The sequence below is a fragment of the Pogona vitticeps genome, chromosome 4 (assembly GCF_051106095.1).
Source record: "Pogona vitticeps strain Pit_001003342236 chromosome 4, PviZW2.1, whole genome shotgun sequence".
In the NCBI taxonomy this organism is placed as follows: domain Eukaryota; kingdom Metazoa; phylum Chordata; class Lepidosauria; order Squamata; family Agamidae; genus Pogona; species Pogona vitticeps.
In genome coordinates this window covers 61,757,007-61,778,292 of record NC_135786.1, presented here as the reverse complement: position 1 = coordinate 61,778,292, position 21,286 = coordinate 61,757,007, and the positions used below count along the sequence as shown (strand labels likewise).

The 21,286-nt window shown below is 40.3% G+C and overlaps 1 protein-coding gene across 10 annotated transcripts in view; it reads right to left on the bottom strand.

Annotated features, from left to right (window-relative positions):
* The window catches only part of RNF220 (ring finger protein 220), a 362,501-nt gene that overhangs the window by 121,346 nt on the left and 219,869 nt on the right, over positions 1–21,286 (bottom strand). For all 10 annotated transcript variants that reach the window (XR_012086369.2, XM_020783272.3, XM_072997529.2 and 7 more), the window contains one exon: positions 6,135–6,180. Coding sequence is in view for 9 of the 10 variants with exons in the window: in XM_020783272.3 (XP_020638931.1) it covers positions 6,135–6,180 (46 nt within the window). In the remaining variant the exon portion in view is untranslated. The remainder of the gene's footprint in view (positions 1–6,134; positions 6,181–21,286) is intronic.

The following is a 21,286-nucleotide window of genomic DNA, read 5'->3' as shown; positions in this document are numbered from 1 at the left end:
AAGATGACTTATCAGGAAGGCAGGCAGGCAGGCAGGAAGGAAGGAAGGAAAGAAGAATTCTAATTCTAAATCCATTTTCTTTGGAGTAAGACTCATTGATTTCAATAAAGCTAAATTCCAGTAAAGTAAAGTTCGGATCACAGCCTTTGTAGACTCATTTCCAGACTTAATTACATCTATCCAATCTTCTTTTCAGTACCTTTTCCCATATGAATACCAGCCCTAAGTGCTGACATATTTCAAATACACATAGACAGTTCTCTGGTTTCTTCCTCTTCCCTAAAGCCACAATGAGCAGAATTAATTATTAATCTTTTATCGTCTATCACTTACAGAGATGAAGCCCCGAGGTGTTATGTGATTTCCCCAAGGTCATCATAGACACACACAGCAAAGATGCTACTAAAGATCCATAACTATAGGCTAGGAATATCGGGTACACAACATTTTTCCCAGCCAGAAGTCTAGAGAAAATTCAGAAAACCGTGTAGTGTCTAAGATATCCATTTTCTCTTTAGACTCGAGAATTTTACTGGTCAGGCCACGGGAAACATGAGACAGTTCTAAAATACTTCCTAGAACTCAGGCTATATTCACTTATCAATGAGATCTGAAACCTAGATTATGAAGCTGATTACATGGGTATTTAACCTGCTGTTTGGTCCACTGCAAGGGCTGGTTTGCTCCTGAATACATCTTTGCTGGAGCAAAACAGCCCATTCCCAGAGTGGTCCTAATTGCAACTTTCTGGCCCCTGTCAGGGGCTTCTACAGTATCTTTTTTAAAATGCTGGTAGGGTCACTCTTTTTTTGGTGTGTTACCAGCATGTGTGAACACTGGGAATGAACCAAAAGCCTTCCTCTTTTGATTTGTCAAAATTGTGAACTGACTTAATAAAGCCACTTCAGGATATTGGCTAATTAAACATGTCATCTGTTCCTTGGCAGAGGGGCAAAGGAGGTGAATAGGGTTTTTTTTTAAGCCTCCATTAAAGCAGCAAAAATGTGCTGCATCAGTTATAATTTTTTAAAAAACTATTTTCTTTCCCTTGTCTTAAAGAACTGTGGTGGTTTCTCAACCAGACCTTTAAGACAAGGGAAAGAAGTGTATTTGTTTATGTGCATATTAGGTTGCGCTAGGGTCTTGACTAGAACTTTATCTAATAAACTTCTCTTAAATATCACTTGTAGTATATATGCTTAATACACATACCCTTCTAAAAAGTGGACCAAATAGGGTCGCTTGAGGTCCCACATGCCATTTAGATGCAAGGACTGCAGCAAATGGCATACCTGACCTCCTAACGACCTTATTTAGCTTGCTCTAATAAGCGGAGCATATGTGAGCTCCCATCACTTGTCCCAGCTCCTGCCAACCTAGTTGGGAAGGTAACAGCGTTCCGTGTCTAGTTGTGCTGGCCACATGACCAGGGAAACTGTCTTTGGACAAACACTGGCTCTACGGCTTGGAAACAGAGATGAGCACCACCCCCTAGAGTCAGACATGACTGGACTAAATGTCAAGGGGAACCTTTACCTAATAAGCAGAGAGGCCCTTGGATTCCAACATTCAGAAAAGATTTAACAAGTTGATCACACATTCACCAGCTCATATAGCTGGAGAACAACTATCTAAAATTCACAAAATGGACCTTTGTAAACATACTGTGATGAGTCCCTCAGAACTTTATAGACATTGCAATATCTAATTGGTGCTCTTTTTATCTGCTAGAAACATGAGCATTATTATATATGCCTCTAAGATCGGGATGCAAATATTAACTTATTTCATTAGTTTAAAAATGGAAACAGTTGGCTTTAGATTTTTAGTTTTAATGTTTGTATTTTGGGACAAAAGTGTTAATATTAAAATAAATAAATAAAAAAGCAGAAGGCAGGAAGAGCTCTTCCCTCTGCCCAACTACTTCATTCTTTCCTCCCTTTTTACCTGCCCAACTTTCCCCAAACTTCATATTTTCCCGGCAGTGTTTTTTAAGTGATATAAAGGGAGAATGCTGGAACACCTGATGTCCCAAGAAAACTAGGCAGGAACAGCAGTGGGGACCAGCAGGGTGGAGACTGAACAGTAGAAACACACCCATATAAAAACTTCACCAAGTAACACCCACCCACAGATCAACATGCTTCAAAGCAGTACTGGCGTCCGTATGTGCAGATTGTGCAGTGGAGCAAAGCAGAATAAAAATACACCACCATCTGGTGGAAGTGTAAAATAAACCTGGAAAAGCAATTTTTTGTCCTGCTTTTGACAGTTAACACTAGTTTCACCTGGTGTCATACAGACATGAGGAAGAAGTACTCGTATCATGAGTGCAAGGAAAGTTGAACAAATGTTCAGCGTGGGTGGGCCCCACTGTTTTTCATCTGAAGAAGGACAGATTCGCTCAATCACATGTGTGGATCCTCTTTCCTCATCTGCGATAGAAGGCAGCAGAAAGAGCACTGAGCTTTTCACAAGAAAGAAAGGCAAGGATCTGGATCTCTGCCAGCTGGCAAAGAGGCTAGAATAACTGCTGACAATCCCGATAAACTTCAGTGGGAACACTGTAGGATGAGGGGAAAGGGGAGTGCCTCTCTTTTCAAGTCTGTCAGAATGCATCTACTGGAATTCTTTTATATTTAATGTAAACAGACATACAATGGTCAAAACAAAGAAATGAATGAGTGAATAAGTGAGAAAGCACATCTTCCATTTAAATAGCATTTTTACTGCAATATTTCTGCACCTTTTAAATTTTTATCTCAAACAATTAACTCAAATTATGGGCACAACCCATACCAGCACCTTCCACAGGCACAGCTGAAAGCGCAGACAGGATCTCTGTGGAGTACAGGGAGCATGAATAATATGGGTCAGGACTCAGGACCTTCAAAAGGTACACATATATGTATGCATAAAGGTAATTAACAGGCCTTCTGTTAAGAGATCACAACTAGCATACACTAACACATGCATTCCTGTATGTTTATTTTTATTTTTTATTTGGTTTATTTGATTTATACCCCGCCCATCTGGTCTAAAAGACCACTCTAGGCGGCTTCCAATATAGTAAAAACAGTGAAATAATACAAAAAAACACAAACAGAATACAACAATAGAATAGAAAATACATAAGGAGAGAATAAACAGAAAAGTCAGATATTAACTGGAGGGAAGGCCTGAATGTATAGCCATGTTTTTAATTGACTTTTAAAAGTGCCCAAGGTGGGGGCCGCGTGGATCTCAGGAGGGAGATTGTTCCAGAGGCGAAGAGCCAACGCTGAGAAGGCCCAGATTTGTGTCCTTTCTTTCCGGGCCTCCCTCGTTGTTAGGCTCCTCAGCCTCACCTCCTGGCTCGTGCGGGTGATCCGAGTAGATCTAGGTGGGAGCAGGTGTTCCGCCAAGTATCGAGGTCCTAAACCATTTAGGGCCTTATATGTAAGCATTAACACTTTGAAGTCAATGCGGAAACGGATAGGCAGCCAATGCAGCATGGCCAGAGTAGGAGAGATATGTTGGTATTTTCTCACTCCAGTGAGGAGTCTGGCCGCCGCATTCTGTACCACCTGAAGTTTCCGCATCAGCTTCAAAGGGAGCCCCATGTAGAGCGTGTTACAGTAGTCTAATCTAGAGATTAAGAGCGCATGTACTAAGGTAGTGAGCACCCCCGTGTTTAGGTAAGGTCGCAGCCGGGCAATCCGCCAAAGGTGGAAAAAGGCGGAGCGGACTACCGACACCACCTGTGTTTCCATGGTGAGCGTCGGGTCTAGGGTCTATGGCTAATGCTTGGTTGGCAATTGGCAGAAAAGGAAGATCCCCTGAGTCCAACACCAATTCCCTTCTGGGTGTGCAAGTGCATATAGGTAAGGTAGTGGATCATATCCTAGGTACCTATCTAAATTATATGGATGCACAAGAAGGCCCTGGACATAGGCCAGTGGTTCTTAACCTTGGGTTACTCAGGTGTTTTTGAACTGCAACTCCCAGAAATCCCAGCCAGCACAGGTGGTGGTGAAGGCTTCTGGGAGTTGCAGTCCAAAAACACCTGAGTAACCCAAGGTTAAGAACCACCGACATAGGCTAACTATTGTATATTTACAGACCTTAAGATGAACTAATCACAAAAGGCACAAAGGGCATTTTCATTAGCTGAGAACCCCTTTTGGTCTCCACAGTTCCCTACCATCTTCCCATTAACAACCCCTCTTTCCATCTACATACATATTTTCTTCATAACAAACTGTGTCCCAAATATTACAGCCGGATATTTGTTTTAGTTGGTAATAAAGCAAAGGAGGGGAAGAATTCCCAATCTGAAAATTAAAACCCAGGGCCTGCAAACCAGAAACAGAAGTAACATTTACCTTATTTTCTCTTCATAATATTACGCCTATATGATTTGCTCAGAGGTAATTTGCCTTTTTTATATCATTGCCAAAGTTCTTCCCTGGAATATATAAAAGGGTCCCTAGGCAGATGCAAGATACATTTTTTTGCTATTGTATAATTTCAGAGTCCCAAGAGCAAACTGTCTTCGTCATTTTGAAAAATATTTTTTTTAAAAAAAACCAAACCCACAAGAATGATTAGAAAAAAGACCTTTCATGTCGGAAGGTGGCATTTTCAGCCAAAGTCCTTGCCTTTCCCCCCTCTTTTCTTTCTTAAAAGTTAAATGCTAGAAATAGTAGTCTGAGCTTACATCAGTCCAAAAGTGCTTATCCTATTCTGAAAAAGTCTGGCTATCAAACTCTTGCCCTCCCTATTGAGAAGTGCAGCACTTTTTCCAACATACAAGCGTCTTCTTCAGGCAAGTGCCACTTGAGAACAACAGTTCTGAAGCCAAGTGGCTCACAGAAGAATTCAAATGATCTCTCTTCTTAAGGTTGTTAGATAGGGGTAAGTCAGGGAGGGAGGATCCATGTGGTGGCAGCAGATGAGTGATCTTGGTTACACAGAACCCCTCAACTATCCTGCCTTAATCCCCTCACTCAAAGCAAATGGGATTCTTTGTTGTCTGAAGCTTCAAAGACTCACTCCTGCTGGGAGAAAAGGGCCTTTTCTTGGTTATCTTGTGACTATCCCTAACTTGCTATATTTACCTCTAAACAGCTAATCTGCCTATTGAACTCCTCATCAGGCTTGGTGTTTGGGACAGATGACTTATCTGCATCCAGCAATAAGCACAGGCAAAATGTGCTAGACAAGAAATGCTTTTCATGCTGCTCTTGCCCTTTCAACTCCCTTGTGTGCACAAAAGCAAGTGTGAAAATTCTTGATTTTTAATAGGTTTGTTTTTGCCACCCCCCCAGCCCCATAATGCATGCTTGCTTCTCTTGTGTTTGTTTCTAGGCTCAGAAAAAAAAATCAGCTTTTGATCTGCCTGAGCAGCACTAAGATAGCACAGTATAGAAAACAGTGCGCACACAGAGACACACACACAAAAACTAAAAAGGCTATGATAACAGTTGTTATGTGATGACAAACTGGGTCTTCTACTTCATCTACCTCTACTGATCACCAACTCACTGAAGAAATACAAACAACTGCAGACACCTTTCTACAGAAACAATGGTTCTTAGCCTGTACTCAAAGCTCCTAACAGAATGCACACTGGAGGAAGACCAGACAGAATCATTACCAACATTCCCTGGCACTGCACGAAATGAGAACCTTCTTCTCAGTACCAGAGCACCCAAAAGGCCATTCAGAAGTTACAAGCATTTATCCTCTGACCATGGAAACCTGTGGGCCAAAGCCAGGCCTTAGAAAAATTACTATTTTGGACAACAGCTCCTGGAATCTCTCAGCAAACAAACAATTGGCCAAATTCTCAGGATATTTTGGGAGCTGTAGTCTAAAGTCTTTTTTTCCAAGCTGCATTTTCATCTGTTCTACAACGTCTAAGCTTTGCAATAGCTTTTAAGAACCTGCATTGCACAATAAATAAACCCTCTATGTGTGTGTGTATACACATGTGCATATGCACCTGCATATGCAGATATGAAGATGTGTGATTGACTTATTCTCAAGGAACACCATGGTCTGTGTAGCTGACATGAAGATGGCAAGAAGGACAAAATTATTCTAGAAGGGCAAACAAATTAACCAAATGTAACTAAATTTGTCTTACTTACCTTCGGAGTGCCTGGGGCCATGACATCCTTCAATATGGAGTTCTTACTGCCAAGAGAGAGGGGGGAAAGAGTATCAGTATAATCATAAATGTATGCAAGGGAACCTTCCAATGGGGATATCACAGATTTTTTTTTGTGGGAAAGAAAGATATAAGATCTAGGATCCACTGAGATCAACATAATGTTACAAGGGTTAGGAACCCCTCACTCTCAAAAAGCACAGTACTCGGGCACAGATACCTAACCACCCTTTCCAAATATTTACATACTACATTTGTATCCCATCCTTCCTGCAAAGATCTCCAGTTGCGTTATTGCTGTTTTATCCTTATATCATTAACAGGTGTGTGAGGTAAATCAGGCTGAGAGTGACACTCAATAGTACCTTGCAGAGTTTATTACTAAGCAGAGATTTAATGTTACATTGCCAGCATCTAAACCCATGTCCAAGCTGCAGCACCAAAGAGGTGTTGTTGTGTAATTGCTTATTCCACAAAGTTTTCTGTCCTCTAGCTTAACTTAGCTTTCTATGTCTAATATGGAATCAGACTCATTCATTTGGGAGAATATACCATCAAGTATCATAAGCAGAACAAGGCCATCTGATTAGATTGGCTCCAGGTTTTGAAAACTCTTTGAGCTCTTTTACTTTGAGAAGGGTTCATTACCTCTTTGATATGTGTCAGAGAGGCGGACTAAAGCATTTTTGCTCAGACACAGGCAACATCAAGAGCATCTGGAGAAGCTAGCATCAAATCTTCCACAGTGCGTGTTGAGGGGCACAGAATACACTGACATAGAGGTGAAGGTGCATTTTCTTCTTGCCCTTGCAAAGAGCTCTGTCCATATAAAAGCCCCATTTCCATAGGTTCATCCTGGTTCTGCCAGCTCCAGTTTACAGTCTATTAAGTGACTTCCAGGCAACCCAGTTCTCAGTGTAATCGGGGCTGGACTTTCCTGGGTTCCATCCATTTTGAGAAGTAGATAGTGTCACACCCCCCCCACACACACATTATAAATCCATTGCATGGGCTGAACTGCACCACACTAAGCTAGCATATTTGTCCGTGCAGTAGTATAGGGAAAAAGCTGTAGTTCTAAGTGTTCATGATTGTGCACCCCGACTGGTTCCTGATAGCTTTGGAAGAATATTATTTCTTGCAGAGGCCTTTTGCTTTGTGTTTTGGTCATGTTTCTCATAGGTCAAAGTATGATTCAAAATAACACTTAGATATTTGGGGGTAAAACAATGTTCTTGTTAGGTGCACTTCCAGGTAAACTGAAGTTTCTGAAATGCCTGCTTCTCCTTAAGCAAGAGCCAAAAAACGGTGGCACCCAATCTTAGCTGACAGGCCTCTTATTATCTCTTAGATTTGCAAATACTCAACTATGGTAGCTGCGATGGCTAAGACAGGATCTTAGTCAGGAAGAGAAATTTAATAATAATAATAATAATAATAATAATAATAATAATAATAATAATAATAATAATAATAATAATAATAATAATAATAATAATAATAATAATAATAAAAAAACTGGGTCTTTATAGATTATGACTCAGAGGTATATTACCACCCTTGCTCACCTACCAGGAAAACTGCACCTCTAAATAAAAATGAACATTGTTACACCATTCATGACACGCTTGATACATTTCAGCCAACATGAAAACAGCATTTGAAGTGAATTAATACGTAGTCCACAGGAATTAAAAACATTAGAACTCACACATGATTGCGTCAGAGGAAGAGAAAGTGGGAGAGAGGAAAAGAGAGAGGGAAAAAAAGCACTGAAATTAGACAGAGCCTTCCTCTAGGCTTTAGGAATTTCTTCTTTTTTTGGTTGGTTGATTTGTTAATTTCACTCCATTTCTATTTAATGGCTGGAAGGAGGTTCACACCAGGGTGATCCTCCCCCTTCCCACCCTCCCTGGAGCAAGATGCTTCAGATTTAATAATGCCTTTCACCCTCACTCGAGACAGGTTAAATTTGAAACAATTACATATCAAAGGCGACGGGGCGGGGAGATCCCACACTGTAATTTTTTTGGTTATTAAAGTAATCTCTCTCATGTAAATTCTCTCACTAACATGCCACAAACAACATTAGGAAATAAATGATTTCCCCATGATTCAATTTACTGATACAAAGCACCTGCAACAGGCAAAAAAATGAGGCTCTGAAATATGTTACCCAGGGCTTCCGCAGCTGGAGGTCCCTCTCCATAGCCTTGGGGTGTGTGTGTTTGTGATGGATGGGTGGGTGGGTGGGTGGATAGGTGGAGGGGAGGGTGGTTAGGGGAGGAGGAGGATGGTGGGGAGAGAAGGAATTGTACTTAATAATAAAATTTGTATGCATGTCGGCATCCCAAGCTAGGGATGACTGATCGGCAGCCAGAAAGTATTAAAAAGCCTTGCTAAACAGATGCTGACAATAGAACAAGACATATCAAATCAGATCTATTCCAGAAGCATTAGTACGTACGTACACACACACACACACACACACACACACACACACAGAGAGAGAGAGAGAACTCCCCCCCCATCACAGCAATATGGGAGACATCAATAAATTTTTATGAGACTTTTAGAAGATCAACATGCTACTGGATGTGACAAAAAAGCAATGTGGTTGTCATGTTCGCTTTGTCGGGGACACTTTAGCCCCAGATGTCGAGCTGTGGCAGCAGTGAGTAGAAATTGAATTTGGCTGGCTTTAATCTGCCTTTCATTGGCAGATGGCTGGGTGTTGCAAAACGAAGCAAAGAGGTTTGCTTGGAAGGTGTTGGCTCCTAGAGACTGCAATCCTCCCATGCAACCCTTGCTCCTTACAGAAAAGCTTGATGTTTCTTCATTGCAACCTGAATCCCCCCCCCAAAAAAAAACAACACAGGAGGACAATGTTTCTTCACCTTCTCATTTTAGTGAGACTAAATGTTACAAACAGGGAAGTGGCCAAGCCTTCTGCCAAGAGGGAAATGTACATGTGACTGTGTGAATGTGCAGGTGTGTGAAGCGTATCATAGGGATGGAAGGAATCACTTGAAATTGCTGAATCGCACTACATAGCATTATCTATATAATACCATGTCAGCCAATTCCTATCAATATAAAAAGCATTTTTTAGAATTTGCAACTGTGGGAACACCATACCATTCTGTGCTATTAAGTCAATTATCTTCCCATTTTGTTTTGATTTGAAAGATGTAAGTCATGGGGACACCTGCTCCAGGATGATGTTAAAAAATACGTTTGATTTATATAGTTCTTCAAACTTTTTTGGGTTTTAAAAATTATGTAATTTAACACTTCAAATTACAAAAGCTGGGAAAACTCCTCCTGCACCTCTGCTTCCTAACTGATTTTGAATATAAATGTACTTCCATTTAATTCTCTGCATAAATACCTTCAGTGCTCAGTAAAAGGCCAGCTTGTGGACTGGGAGAAAGGATGCTGCATCCCAACATTTCAGAGGCAGACCCCTTGCCCTAGTCACAAGCTGTCACTGGCTCAGTACCTTCTTCTAGTGACAACCTTGCAATCTTGTTATCAAATTAGCTATGTATCTATATATCTATCTATGTCTATATCTATCTAGAAACTAAATAAAAGAGAACTCTACAACCTCGTGCAGATTCTTTTGTCAAATGCCAAATCATGTTTGAGAAAAAATACTCTCCTCATTTCATCACTTCATACTAAACTCATTGATAGTCTTCTCAAATATCCTCAGCTTGCTTTGTAAAATTAGCCAATCCTCCCCTTCCTTGGGAACAGGAAGGAAGACATAAATAAATGCTACAGTATATATTGAGAATATTTGGGCAGGAGACTAAGGACCAAAGCACATAGTCAGAGAAATCTGTTTCTAGGAGGATTCCTCTTGCAAGTGAAAAAAAGGGGAGTTTAAATCTGGAAACAGATTAAAAGGAGAAGCGCATATCTTTTCAATTACCTCTGGAATGTAAACAACAGCATCCTTTACAGTTCTAAGTCAGGAGTCACACATAACAAACAGACCATATTGCTGAGCAAAAAATGTCCTAAGAGCAGGAATGCCACATTTCTCTGAACATGTGTTTTGATTCTGTCCACAAGGGCTGTGGAAAATTAGCACTAATAGATCTCTTCTGCAGTGGTAATTATTCTAGATTAATTAATATAGTATAACATGTAATCTTACAGACCTGGCTGCAGAGCTGAGTTTTACCAAGTCAGATACAAAGAGCAGTTCAGATTGGTTTCTTTAGCATAAGGACTCTAAATCCACCGCAGTGGTGACTCTGAGAGTTCTTTTTTCTATATCAAACTCTCTGAAACCAAAACTGATGTTAGAAATTATGTTTTGAAATACATTAGAATCTACATGCACCAACAAATGTATTTTGTGTAATGGTCAAGCACTCTGTTGCCTGTCCCTTCAAACGGCAAGTCATTGAGGAGCTACGACCCCAATGGTTGGAAAAGAGGCCACAAGCAATGAGAAAACTTCCTTCTCATAAACAGTGCTGGCAAATTAAAAATGGAAAAAGGGAAATCACGACCTTTAAAGTTCAAACACTTTTCGACACCTTTTCAAGTTTTCTGCTTCAGGCCCTTGCAAAGAGCACAATCTTTGGAGACCTCAGAATTCTCTTTAATCACTAAGCAAGTCAGCAGCGGTCTGAAATGATCACACATTTACATAGTAATAACCTCAGCAGACACTCCCCACATTATTTCATGGCCAGCGTATTGCCACACAGTGAGCGATCCATGTGGTTTAAATTATAACCCATACATAGGAAATTAGTTGCTAACTATGATCTTCACAGGTTTGTCTGACACTTCTAATTAACATGATTTACATAGAATTATCCTTTGAAAGCAAAAAATGGTGTTTTGCCAGCTAATAAAATATAATTACTACATACCCTACCCACTCTTTACAAGTTACAGTTAGTTTTAATCTGTTTGGGGAATTGTTTATCCAATTCATTATGATAGTACTGTACAACTTACTTTCGCTTTTTAGGTGAATGCAAATTACAAAGAGGAAAGAAAGAAACAGATGGGAAGTAGTAACTACCAGCTTTTATTTGTTTACTAAATTTGTAATGTGAGTGAACCTAAACAATCAGGCTGGAAACTGTAATCTAACACAAGGCAAAGAGCATGCTGATAAAAGGCTAGTCCACTGGGAAGTTCTCCTGTGCAAGTCTCACTAGAATGAATGTGAGTTATACAAGAAAACCACAATCCATTGTTCCCCTGAACAATCAGATTGGGCAGATGACCTCTGAGACCTCAAAACCTACTGGCATTGTAATAGACAACATTTGGTACTAATTAGGTATTATCTCACTTGCTATAGCAGAAATCCTTTCAAGATTTTACTCCAGGGTTAGTGAAATCAAATAAATTATGCTGGCAGATTGCAGCAAGTTAACAAGACGCTGGTTGTGTGTGTCTGGTTGTGAGTAGTACCTTGTTGTTGTTGTTTAGTCATTAAGTTGTGTCTGACTCTTTGTGACCCCCATGAGCCAGGCCCTGCTGTCTTCCACTGCCTCCTGGAGTTGGGTCAAATTCATGTTGGTAATTAGCTGCAATTCACTGTTGCAGTTTAAGCTATTTCATTTGCAATAGGTTTCAGATCAAGTGTGCTATAACCACAGGGAATATTTATTTTCTGTTTATCATTGCTATTATGATAGCAATGGTGATGATTATGCTAGTGGTTCCCTGATTATGGCACAACTGTCACTCAGCTTGTTCACCAGAAACAAAAGATGTTGCTTTTTAGCTGTTTGACCAGGTACTCTTATGGCAAGGACAGTCTTTGGTCCTAGCAGGGAACGCCTTACCACAAAATGGAGGGTGAGATGTCTTCCTCTCCAGACCAGGACCCATTGGTAGCTAACTCCTGCGTGGTAATTGCTGAGTATCAAAGCTTGTGTAGCCCCTCTGGACTACTTGGTTTGGCACAGTGGCTAGGGAAATCTTAGGAAGGGACTGTGATTCAAAATTTCAGCCCAGAAACAGAGGGACAGTTGGAGTGGGCTGGACCTGCTATTTCCCAGAAGGATAAAGACACTGGTTTAGGTAGTAGTATGTCAATATGTTTGTGCAAAAGGGGCTCTGGAAGGCTGAATCCGTATAATTATAGTATTTATCTCTGAGTTTTTATTTTATTTTAGAGCTTTAAAGACTTTATACCTAAAACTGTTTCCTTTGTGTTGTGGATCTCCTGTCTTAAATAATATAAGTTATCTGGGACTTTTTTCCTTACCCATTTTGCTTCAAAGAGACACCTGCATACTTGATTCTTCCTTCAAGTAACTCCTACCCTAGCACAATGTCTGTAAATGGAATTTGAGGGTTACAATTTGTAGCATCTAGCTTTGGGCTATGTTTCAAGCACTGTTTCTATTCTTTTATTATTTGGGGAAAAGATTTTTGTAAAGGTCACTATGTTTGCAATACTAACTTAGGGAAGATAGCCCCACGGAACCAACAGAGTGGTACAGACTTACTGCTAAACTAAGTGACTGCTGTCCAGCTTTCGCATATTTTGTGCATACATTGAAGAATTTTAAAGACTCAGTATCCTGCATTCTCATTTTAAAAATCCAAGACATTAGAGCTGGAAAGGCTAGGAGATGCTGGAGAGCTGGCCTTAAGGCATTAGTAAGCCTAATGCCCACTAGTCTGACCCATTGTAAGATAGCCCCTTATATCCAAATTATGCTCAATGCACTAAGTATACACAATTAAAATGCATTTTTGCAATGTAAGTACAGGTATGTCCCTATTGAGCAAATGGTCTACTGGGTAGGTTCAGGGACCTTCTCCAGGTATCTGCTTTGCAGAGCTTTTTCGAGTTCCAATAGCCATCAAAATAGGGACTGAAAATCTTGACACCTCATTCACTGTAGTCTTATTCAACAGCAGCCTTACTTGTTGGTTTTATAAATACTGTACTTCATCAGATAAAACCCCTTCACAACAATGCCTTTTTTGCAATCAACATCATTTTGCCTTAGAAAGTACCACTAGTACAGTGACAGCCACTAGCAAAAACAGTTAGAATGGAATAAAGATGGTATGCCGGCTTTGACCACAGTGAGAGAAAAATCCAATAAATGGAGGCAGTGAAAAAGTGAATCAGAAATTTTAAATGCCACTTCTAATCAACGACGATTCCTTGGGAAGGCTCAATACAGAGTCTGAAGCAGTTATTGATGCCTGGGAATCCTCCCATTAACTTCACATGGGAAAAAGTACTGACTTCCACAAGCACTATGATTCTACATACTGGCAATTTTAGAGGAAACAAGTCAATAGCTTAAAGGTCAATGTTAAGGTTCATTCCCTTCCTCTTTTTATATCTCACCCCTGTAGCCCACACAAAATATGAGGACCATCTGAGCATGATGCCTTGGCTTTTGACTGTTCCACCTTTGTGCCTACTCCTCATATGAGAACAGTAATGATGGCAGAAAACAAAGAGTTTAGCTGCCTGTATTGTTTATATATGAGCTCTCCTCCTACAGAAAAACAAAAACCGTACAGTCTTCATGTAGGCAGATCATGTCTGAAAATGTTAGTGGTGTTTTTTTATAAGCAAATTGTAAGAACTTAGGAAGTAGAAATAAATCCTTACTATCTACCACCACAATCTAGGCCAACAGAAATGGCTCTTTTTCCAGCACATGGAGATGGCAAGGTTTGAATCTGGCATCTTTTACATACACTATATGCACTCAACCATTGAGCTACAGATATTTCCTCTCTATTACTCTTTCTATTTACAGTGGGGTCTCTACTTAAGAACGTCCCTACTTAAGAACAATTCCACTTAAGAACAGCTCCATTTGCTAAATTTTGCTTCTACTTGAGAACAAAAATCCAGATAAGAACAGGAAAAAAAAACTTTCCTGCTCTTTTTTTAACCTTAGGTCATCTTAGGTTAAAAAAAAGTTCTCCCCCTAGTGGTAGAGTACGTATTAACCAGCTTTGCATTAGTTCCTATGGGAACTAATGCTTCAATGTACGAACACACCTCTACATAACAAAAAAACAGCCAGAACGGATTAATTGGTTTTCAGTCCATTGCTTCAAAATTAGCTTCGTCAGAAGTGCTTTTAACACTGTTCCCTGACCTAAGGGGGAAAAAAAAGAAAAAATCCCCCTCTAGTGGTAGAAGGCGGAATAGCAGCTTCCCATTAGTTTCTATGGACGGAAAAGAGCAGATACGGATTAAATGGTTTTCAATGCATTCCTATGGGAAATGCAGATTCTACATAAGAACTTGAGAACCACCTTCCAATACGGATTAAGTTCTTAAGTAGAGACCCCACTATTTTCATGGATCTTAAATGGCACATGTATACTTGTTGCTTTTAGGCACTGTTTGGAAAATGACTCTAAAGCAAATACAAGTCATAGGGTTGTGCTTTGCATTTGCACAAGGATCAGACTTCCCTTCCCCACTTCAGTTTCATCTGACATTCATCTGACTTTAATTTCTGGAGGCTTATTAAGACAATAAATACATGCATATTGCAGATGTGTTTTTCAGCCTGGAATCACCATCCTGCAGCTTCCCCATCTGGAAACAAATGTGATATCCAGTCCACAAAGAAGGAGGCAGATATATTTCACTGCAGCAGGACAACAAATTGTTTGCCCCTTTAAAAAAAAAAACATACATAGGTAGACATGCACTTGCATGTTGAAGAAGGGGAATGTCCAGTGTTCAAATAATTAACTGGAATCAAATAAAGAGCTGCAAAATGGACCAGTGCTGAGGAGGAATGTTTTCATTTGCATTCCTGAGCTAAACATTTTGAAAATATCTTAAGAGTGCACAGTATTCAATGCTGAATAAACCCTGGCCACAAGAAAGGGCCATCTTGGCACTTCCCCAAATAATGGGCTCAGCCAGTCAGAATAAAGTGTTATCCTGCATCCAAAGAAGTGGGCTATAGCCCATGAAAACTTATGCCAAATAAAACTGAAAGGTTCATTGGGCTCTTTGCCATATCTGAGGTGGCAGATCTTGATGAAAAAGGCAAACATCAGTACAAGGAAATGATCTGGTCACACTGGTCAACCCATGGCAACTCTTGTCCTCTTATTAGGTTCACTCCTAAAGTTGGCAATCAGACATAATCTTTGGTGGAGCAAAGCAACCTGTCCCCGGAGCATTCCTATCTGCAACTTTCTGGCCCCTGTCAGGGGCTTCCACTTTTTTGGTGCAGATAGGATCTCTCTTTTGTTTTGTTTCCAGCATGTGCAATCGCTGGAAGCAAACCAAAGTGAGCCAACAAATTGAAGCTTCCTACTTCAGTATGTTGGCTAGATTTCAATTTCCCCATCTCATTAGCGATTTAAGACAGTTTAACCACTTAATTATATAGGGTAATTGGAAAATTAAAAGCTTCCTATTCTCATGGAGCAGAGGGAGATAGCAAAACAAATATTTGTAATGTTAATTAGGGCAGCACTGATGCACTGTAGCTTTTAGAGAAAATTTTTAAAATTGAAGGGTTTCTCCTGAAAGTAGAAAAGAAAAAGAAAAAAACACCTTGTCTCCTCCTGTTTCTGGGAGGAAGCCTTCGTTTTTTCTCTCTAAAAGGTACAGTGGACCAAATAGGGTCACTATTCTATGTGGATCCAAAGATTGCACCAGATGGCATACAGCATCTCCACTCTGACCTTAAGTGACCCTACTTAGCTCACACCAGCCCGCTCCAGCCAAGCCCTCTCTCTGTGATTTTCTTTTCTTTGTAGATCTCTGCACTGTACAAACCTTGATTCTTCTCAGGAATGAAAACAGTAGGAAAGAAAAAAAAAGGTAATTCCAGCCTGACACATCAAGTCAAGATCCAAGCCAGTTGGAAGAGGAACTTGGAGAATAATTTCTGTTACTATAGGAGTAAGAAAGAGTAATTATCCCCCAGCTGAGAGTTTTACTTCAGCAGAAAAAATGCTCTCAGGTTGAACTTTGCTTACAAGGGAAAAGACATTTTCCATGCACTCAGGTGCTTGTTCTATGTTACTATGCGTGTTTCTACTAACTCTCTGCTTACTTTGGGCACTGGGCTTACTTTGTTCTATAGCATATCCTTCATCATCTGAATGTATACACAGTTCACAACTGCTGACAGATTTCAAACAATAACCCCCATTAACCTTTCTGTAGACAGGAGGAATAGAGGTCCAGATGAGTTGCCAGACTCACTTAATGTCATACATGGAGAACATGGCAGAGGTGCAGGTTTTGTGTTCTGAGACCCAGTTCAAGTTCCATTACACTGCGAGGCTGAGCTGCAAAGTCAAACCTAACTTCACATTCCTTGCTGTGACTAGTGGAACAAGAGAGAGGGAGTGCTTCCATGTCAGCAGTGTCTGTTGCTGATGTTGCTATTTTGTCTCTGTCCCTTCTTAGCAACAAGCAGGAAGGTTGGCAAGTCTTTGGTACCAGGTACCAAGTCCCAAGTCCAAATCTGAGTCTTTGGTACCAAGTTCCAAGTCACAAACCCCAAGTCTAAGTCCCTGTTAAAAAGAAGGTTTTTCTCCAGAAAAAAAAGGAGGTGCCAGGTCGTGAGTCAAATCTAAATCATTGTGGAAAAAAACCCCGAGTCGAATTGCCGGTGTGACCTAAGGCCGACTTGACAGAGTCTCACAACTTGAGTTCTCATCCCTGGCAACAAATCTGGCCACAAATCCAAAATCACAATACAAGCAAACCGCCCCCTCCCTTTGCTCACAACAGTCTATCTCACATCAAATAAGTAGATGAAGCTTCTTCTATGACATCTCTGTGCCACAGAAACTTTATACTACATAGCACTCTATGTGTGATGGCTGCTATTACAGATATAGAAACAGGGCCAAGGAGCTGTCATGGTTGATATAAAAGGTGGCAACTTTTAGCCTAAAGCAAGTAGTATATAAGTCATTGACTTTTCCCAGATCCTCAAACTCCGCTTTTGCAAAGTCACTATTGACCCACACGCTTTCCAATATATATATCCCTTTAAAACAAGTACAAGCAGAAAAGACACAATCTACTTGCACCTGAGGGAGCAGAATGCCATGGAGGTAGGCTATATATGTGTAAGGCAGAAGAGAGGCTGACACATTCGTAATTCAAAACGGAGTAGCTAGATGCAGCAACATTGGCATTTTCCCCAGATAGATGTAAGATGCATTCATATGGTAGAGCAATAAATAAATGCATTCTGATTGTATAGAGAAAGATGGGTTAAAGAAGAAACTAAGGTATGGTCCTCTATCTCCTTCTAGAGAGGATACTAGTCCAAGCATAGTTCAAGGAACTCGGCTGGCTCCAATGATATGTTCATGTTCTGATAATCTCTTGGTGTTTCCTGTTTAGTTAGCTTTATTTTTCACTGAATTGCAAAGAGATTGGTGACTCTTCTACCAGTTGAAATACATTTTATTCTTTATACTTATTTCATGTGTTTCACCTCATTCCATTATTCTTCATAGTACGGTACTTATTTCATGTGTCGCTGTGATCTACAGGGACTTTGAGTGCCAGATACTAAATAAGACTGATATACAACTTTCATCTACCAGAGCGATGGATATTCTCCTCACATGAGCCTTGATCTGTATCTAACAGCACTTCTATCCTTATCTGCATTTACATTCAATTGCCAATACTATTTTAAGGTCAAATGTGTGATTTCAAAAGTTTTGAGGGGGTAAGATCTGTTATCGATCATCACAGAGTGCAGGACACATAATAATGGGCTCAAAGTACAGGATGCCGGATTTAGGCTGAATACCAGGAAAAACTTCTCAGCTGATAGAGCAGTACAACAATGGAACCAATTACCTTGGCCAGTGGAGAGCGCTCCAAGGCTGGAAGCATTCAAGAGAAAATTGGACAACCGTCTGTCAGAACTATTTTGACTTGAATTCCTGCATTGAGCAGGGTGTTGGACTTCATGGCCTTATAGGCCCCTTCCAACTCAATTATTCTATGAGTCTATGAAATTGTTTAATGTATTTGGAATAGACAGTAAGAACACCCATTGTTTTCCAGGCCTTTTTACTCCCCTAACCTGTTAGATATGCAGGACCAGGCAAGGAAAAGGTTATCCAAACAACTTTGTGATTAAGTGCTTAAGATGGCTGTCTTGTCTACCACATTATGGTAGACATCTAAATATTCTATGGGTTACACTTTGGTGACACACCAGTTTTTGTATTTTGCTAAGCCATGGACCTGGCCACAGTCTACTAGAAGATACGGTATATCAATTAGGCATATGCATCTATTACACATATGCTTCCCTTCAAGTTTCCCCTTCATAACGGGAAGGGGAACTAGAAAGAAAGAAACTTCAGAAGGAAACTGGCATGTCTTTAAGACCTTCCAGGAATAAATATATGCTTTGGGATACCACGTTTTGCAAACTTTAAGTAATGTGACATGATGAGTTTACTGGTTCTTTTTCAGAGAAGGCTGCAGCAACCAGTAAAGCAGTACCTTGGAGGGAAAATGTCTTCTGTGCAAGGAGACTCACAGAAAATAGTTGCCCTTACCAAGCCCCCTTGGTGACAAGAATAAAAAATTACACTACCTCAGAATTTATCATGCACCCAATTACAATTAACTGGCAAGCTCCAGAAATCAATTAATTCACAAATTTTTTTCAATTAAAAATTAAGATAAATCATAAAATGTTTCAAGCCAAGGCCAAACACTGTGAACTGGCATAGCTCTTCCTACAGAGATGTATTACAGTTTTTTTTTAAATTAAAAACAGAATAATAAAATAATAATAATTATAATTATATATATATATACAGTGCTTGTGTTGTTGAAAGCTTGGTTGCCCTTGAGTGTCTTTGGTGATGCGCAGGAGGCCTGTCATCAGCAGGACTGGACTGAAGACAGATAAAAAAGTATCGACCGGTTGGACACACGGCTTCTGCTTTATTGATCAGGCGGGAATTTAACTTGCTGTGCATATCCACGGTGTCAGCAAGGGCCACAGGCGAAATTAAAAGTACTTGGCTTGGAGATGTCGCCATGATACCGGGGGAGGAAGGGGGAGGAAGAGTGGAAGAAGGAGGAAGAAAGAAAGGATGAACATTTTAAAAAATAGATGGGAAGAATCCAACAGAAATGGATGAGAAAACAGTTAGTGAATGGAGGAGATGGGGGGGGCACTTGGGTCTAATTCTTACTGAAAGTAGCACTGGCTAGTCACTGTCTCTTTAGATCTCTCCTTTAGTTGTCAGGTTGCTTTTAAGGTGTGAGATTTACTATGTATTTCAATGGTGCTTCGTATTGGGGGGGCGGGGGGGGGGGAAGCCCTCACTTACAAATGTCTGGAATCTCACTCCTGCCAAGCTCTCTGTAAGACCTGAGTGTTCGTTGCTTTGGAGGCACAAACGTGATGCCTGGCCAGTTTGTGCCTTTGGGTGTAAATCTAGGAGAGCAAGAGGTGAGAGCAGCGACCCTGACATGACATGTGACAATAGGACTTATCTGTGTTTTATGCACTCCATTTATTCTTCTGAGGGACTAGACATATACAGTAGCTTGTACCTCCCCTCAGGGATTAACCTCTCTTGAGGATTCTTAAGAGGGTAGTTGTGATATAGGCTTAAGATGGGCCTATAGAGGGAGTCTTAGTGCATCAATCAAATTAATCATTACAAAAGAGTACAAATAACATTGTTTTAAATGGGGGCATTTCAGTTAAATTCAATGTGGAATCCAGTGGTTACACTGTATTTGACTTTGTTGTCTGTCTTCTCCAAAATTACGCTTGCATAAAGACATTAACTAAAATGAAAACGGAGGCTGCTGGCATTGTTAGGCAAAAGGAAGGAGAAAGGGCAGCATACATTTAAAGTGTGCCATATATGTCTGTACTGTAAAAAAAAACTTGCAGGATTTATATGTGCCTCTATGTAAACCTATACAAGCAGGTTTGCCATGTAATATGACAACAAGCAAAAGTTACAGATGACAAAGTTATTACTTTGAAACAAGAACAGCCATGTTTCAAACAAGGGGCGGTCCCTTCAAGAGATGATGTCATGAGAGACCTGGAGTAGCCTTCTTCTGTTCTGCCTTTTCTCAAGGCACAGAAATCTTCCTAGGAAACTGCAGGAAGGGTGGTGGTGCAAGAACAGAGGTGCAAAATGACGTAATGGTTGGGGGGAGTCTCAGATGGAGTTTTGTGCAGTCCATGAATCCTGCCATGTAAACACTGGAAGTGATATAATTACCATTTTCAGGTTTCCTATTCTGTAACAGAGAATGTGATTTTTATCATCAGTGTAAGGGTTAGAACTATTTTAAACTGAGAATTGATTCACAGAACTCTGATCACCCCTCTTTTATCCATGGAGTATATACACAACAACTGGAGCTCACAGCATGGTTGCAGCCTTGCAGAATTCTAGATTCCATGTTTGCATTTCTCCACCTTCATGAGCCAGAAGATGCAAAGATGCAAAATCCACTTCACTAAAGAGGAGCTAGGAGATAATGTCTTCTTTTGAAGTGTGATCAGGATTTTGTAAACATACAACCATAATGTACAAAACATTTAAATATTCTAAATGGAATGCAGAGACTTTCAGATTGCGCCCTGTCTTTAATTGTCAAATAGGAAGCTTCCTGCACATGCTGTGTTGCAGAAGGAAAAAAATTGGTTAGATTGTCAGAACACCTCTTAAGATGGAGAGCTTTGTGAGCAGCAGATGGGGTATAACAAGGCATCTGATAGCCACAAGCCCTTATAGATTCTGATAGTCTACATGAAATGTATTGCTATTTTCTTAAATAAATTTGTAGCAGCAATACAGCTGACATTGCTCAAACCAGTAAGAATCAACACAAAGCTATCACAAGCGCTGGTGTCTTTTCCTTAGCATCCCTTTCCTTGAACATTTGACTCAAGACTACCACAAACTGCAGGAAGTGACAGGGTTTAATTTCTCCCCTTCCCCACCCAAATCAACAAAAGATGTGCAATGCTTCCTCACAAGAGAGTTTCCCCTCTCCCAGTTACAGGGTACAGTGACTTTCATCTTCCTTACACATTTTCTCTCAGTAGGGAACATGGCCAGAGACCTTTCATGGCCAAAGCTTGACAAATATACTGT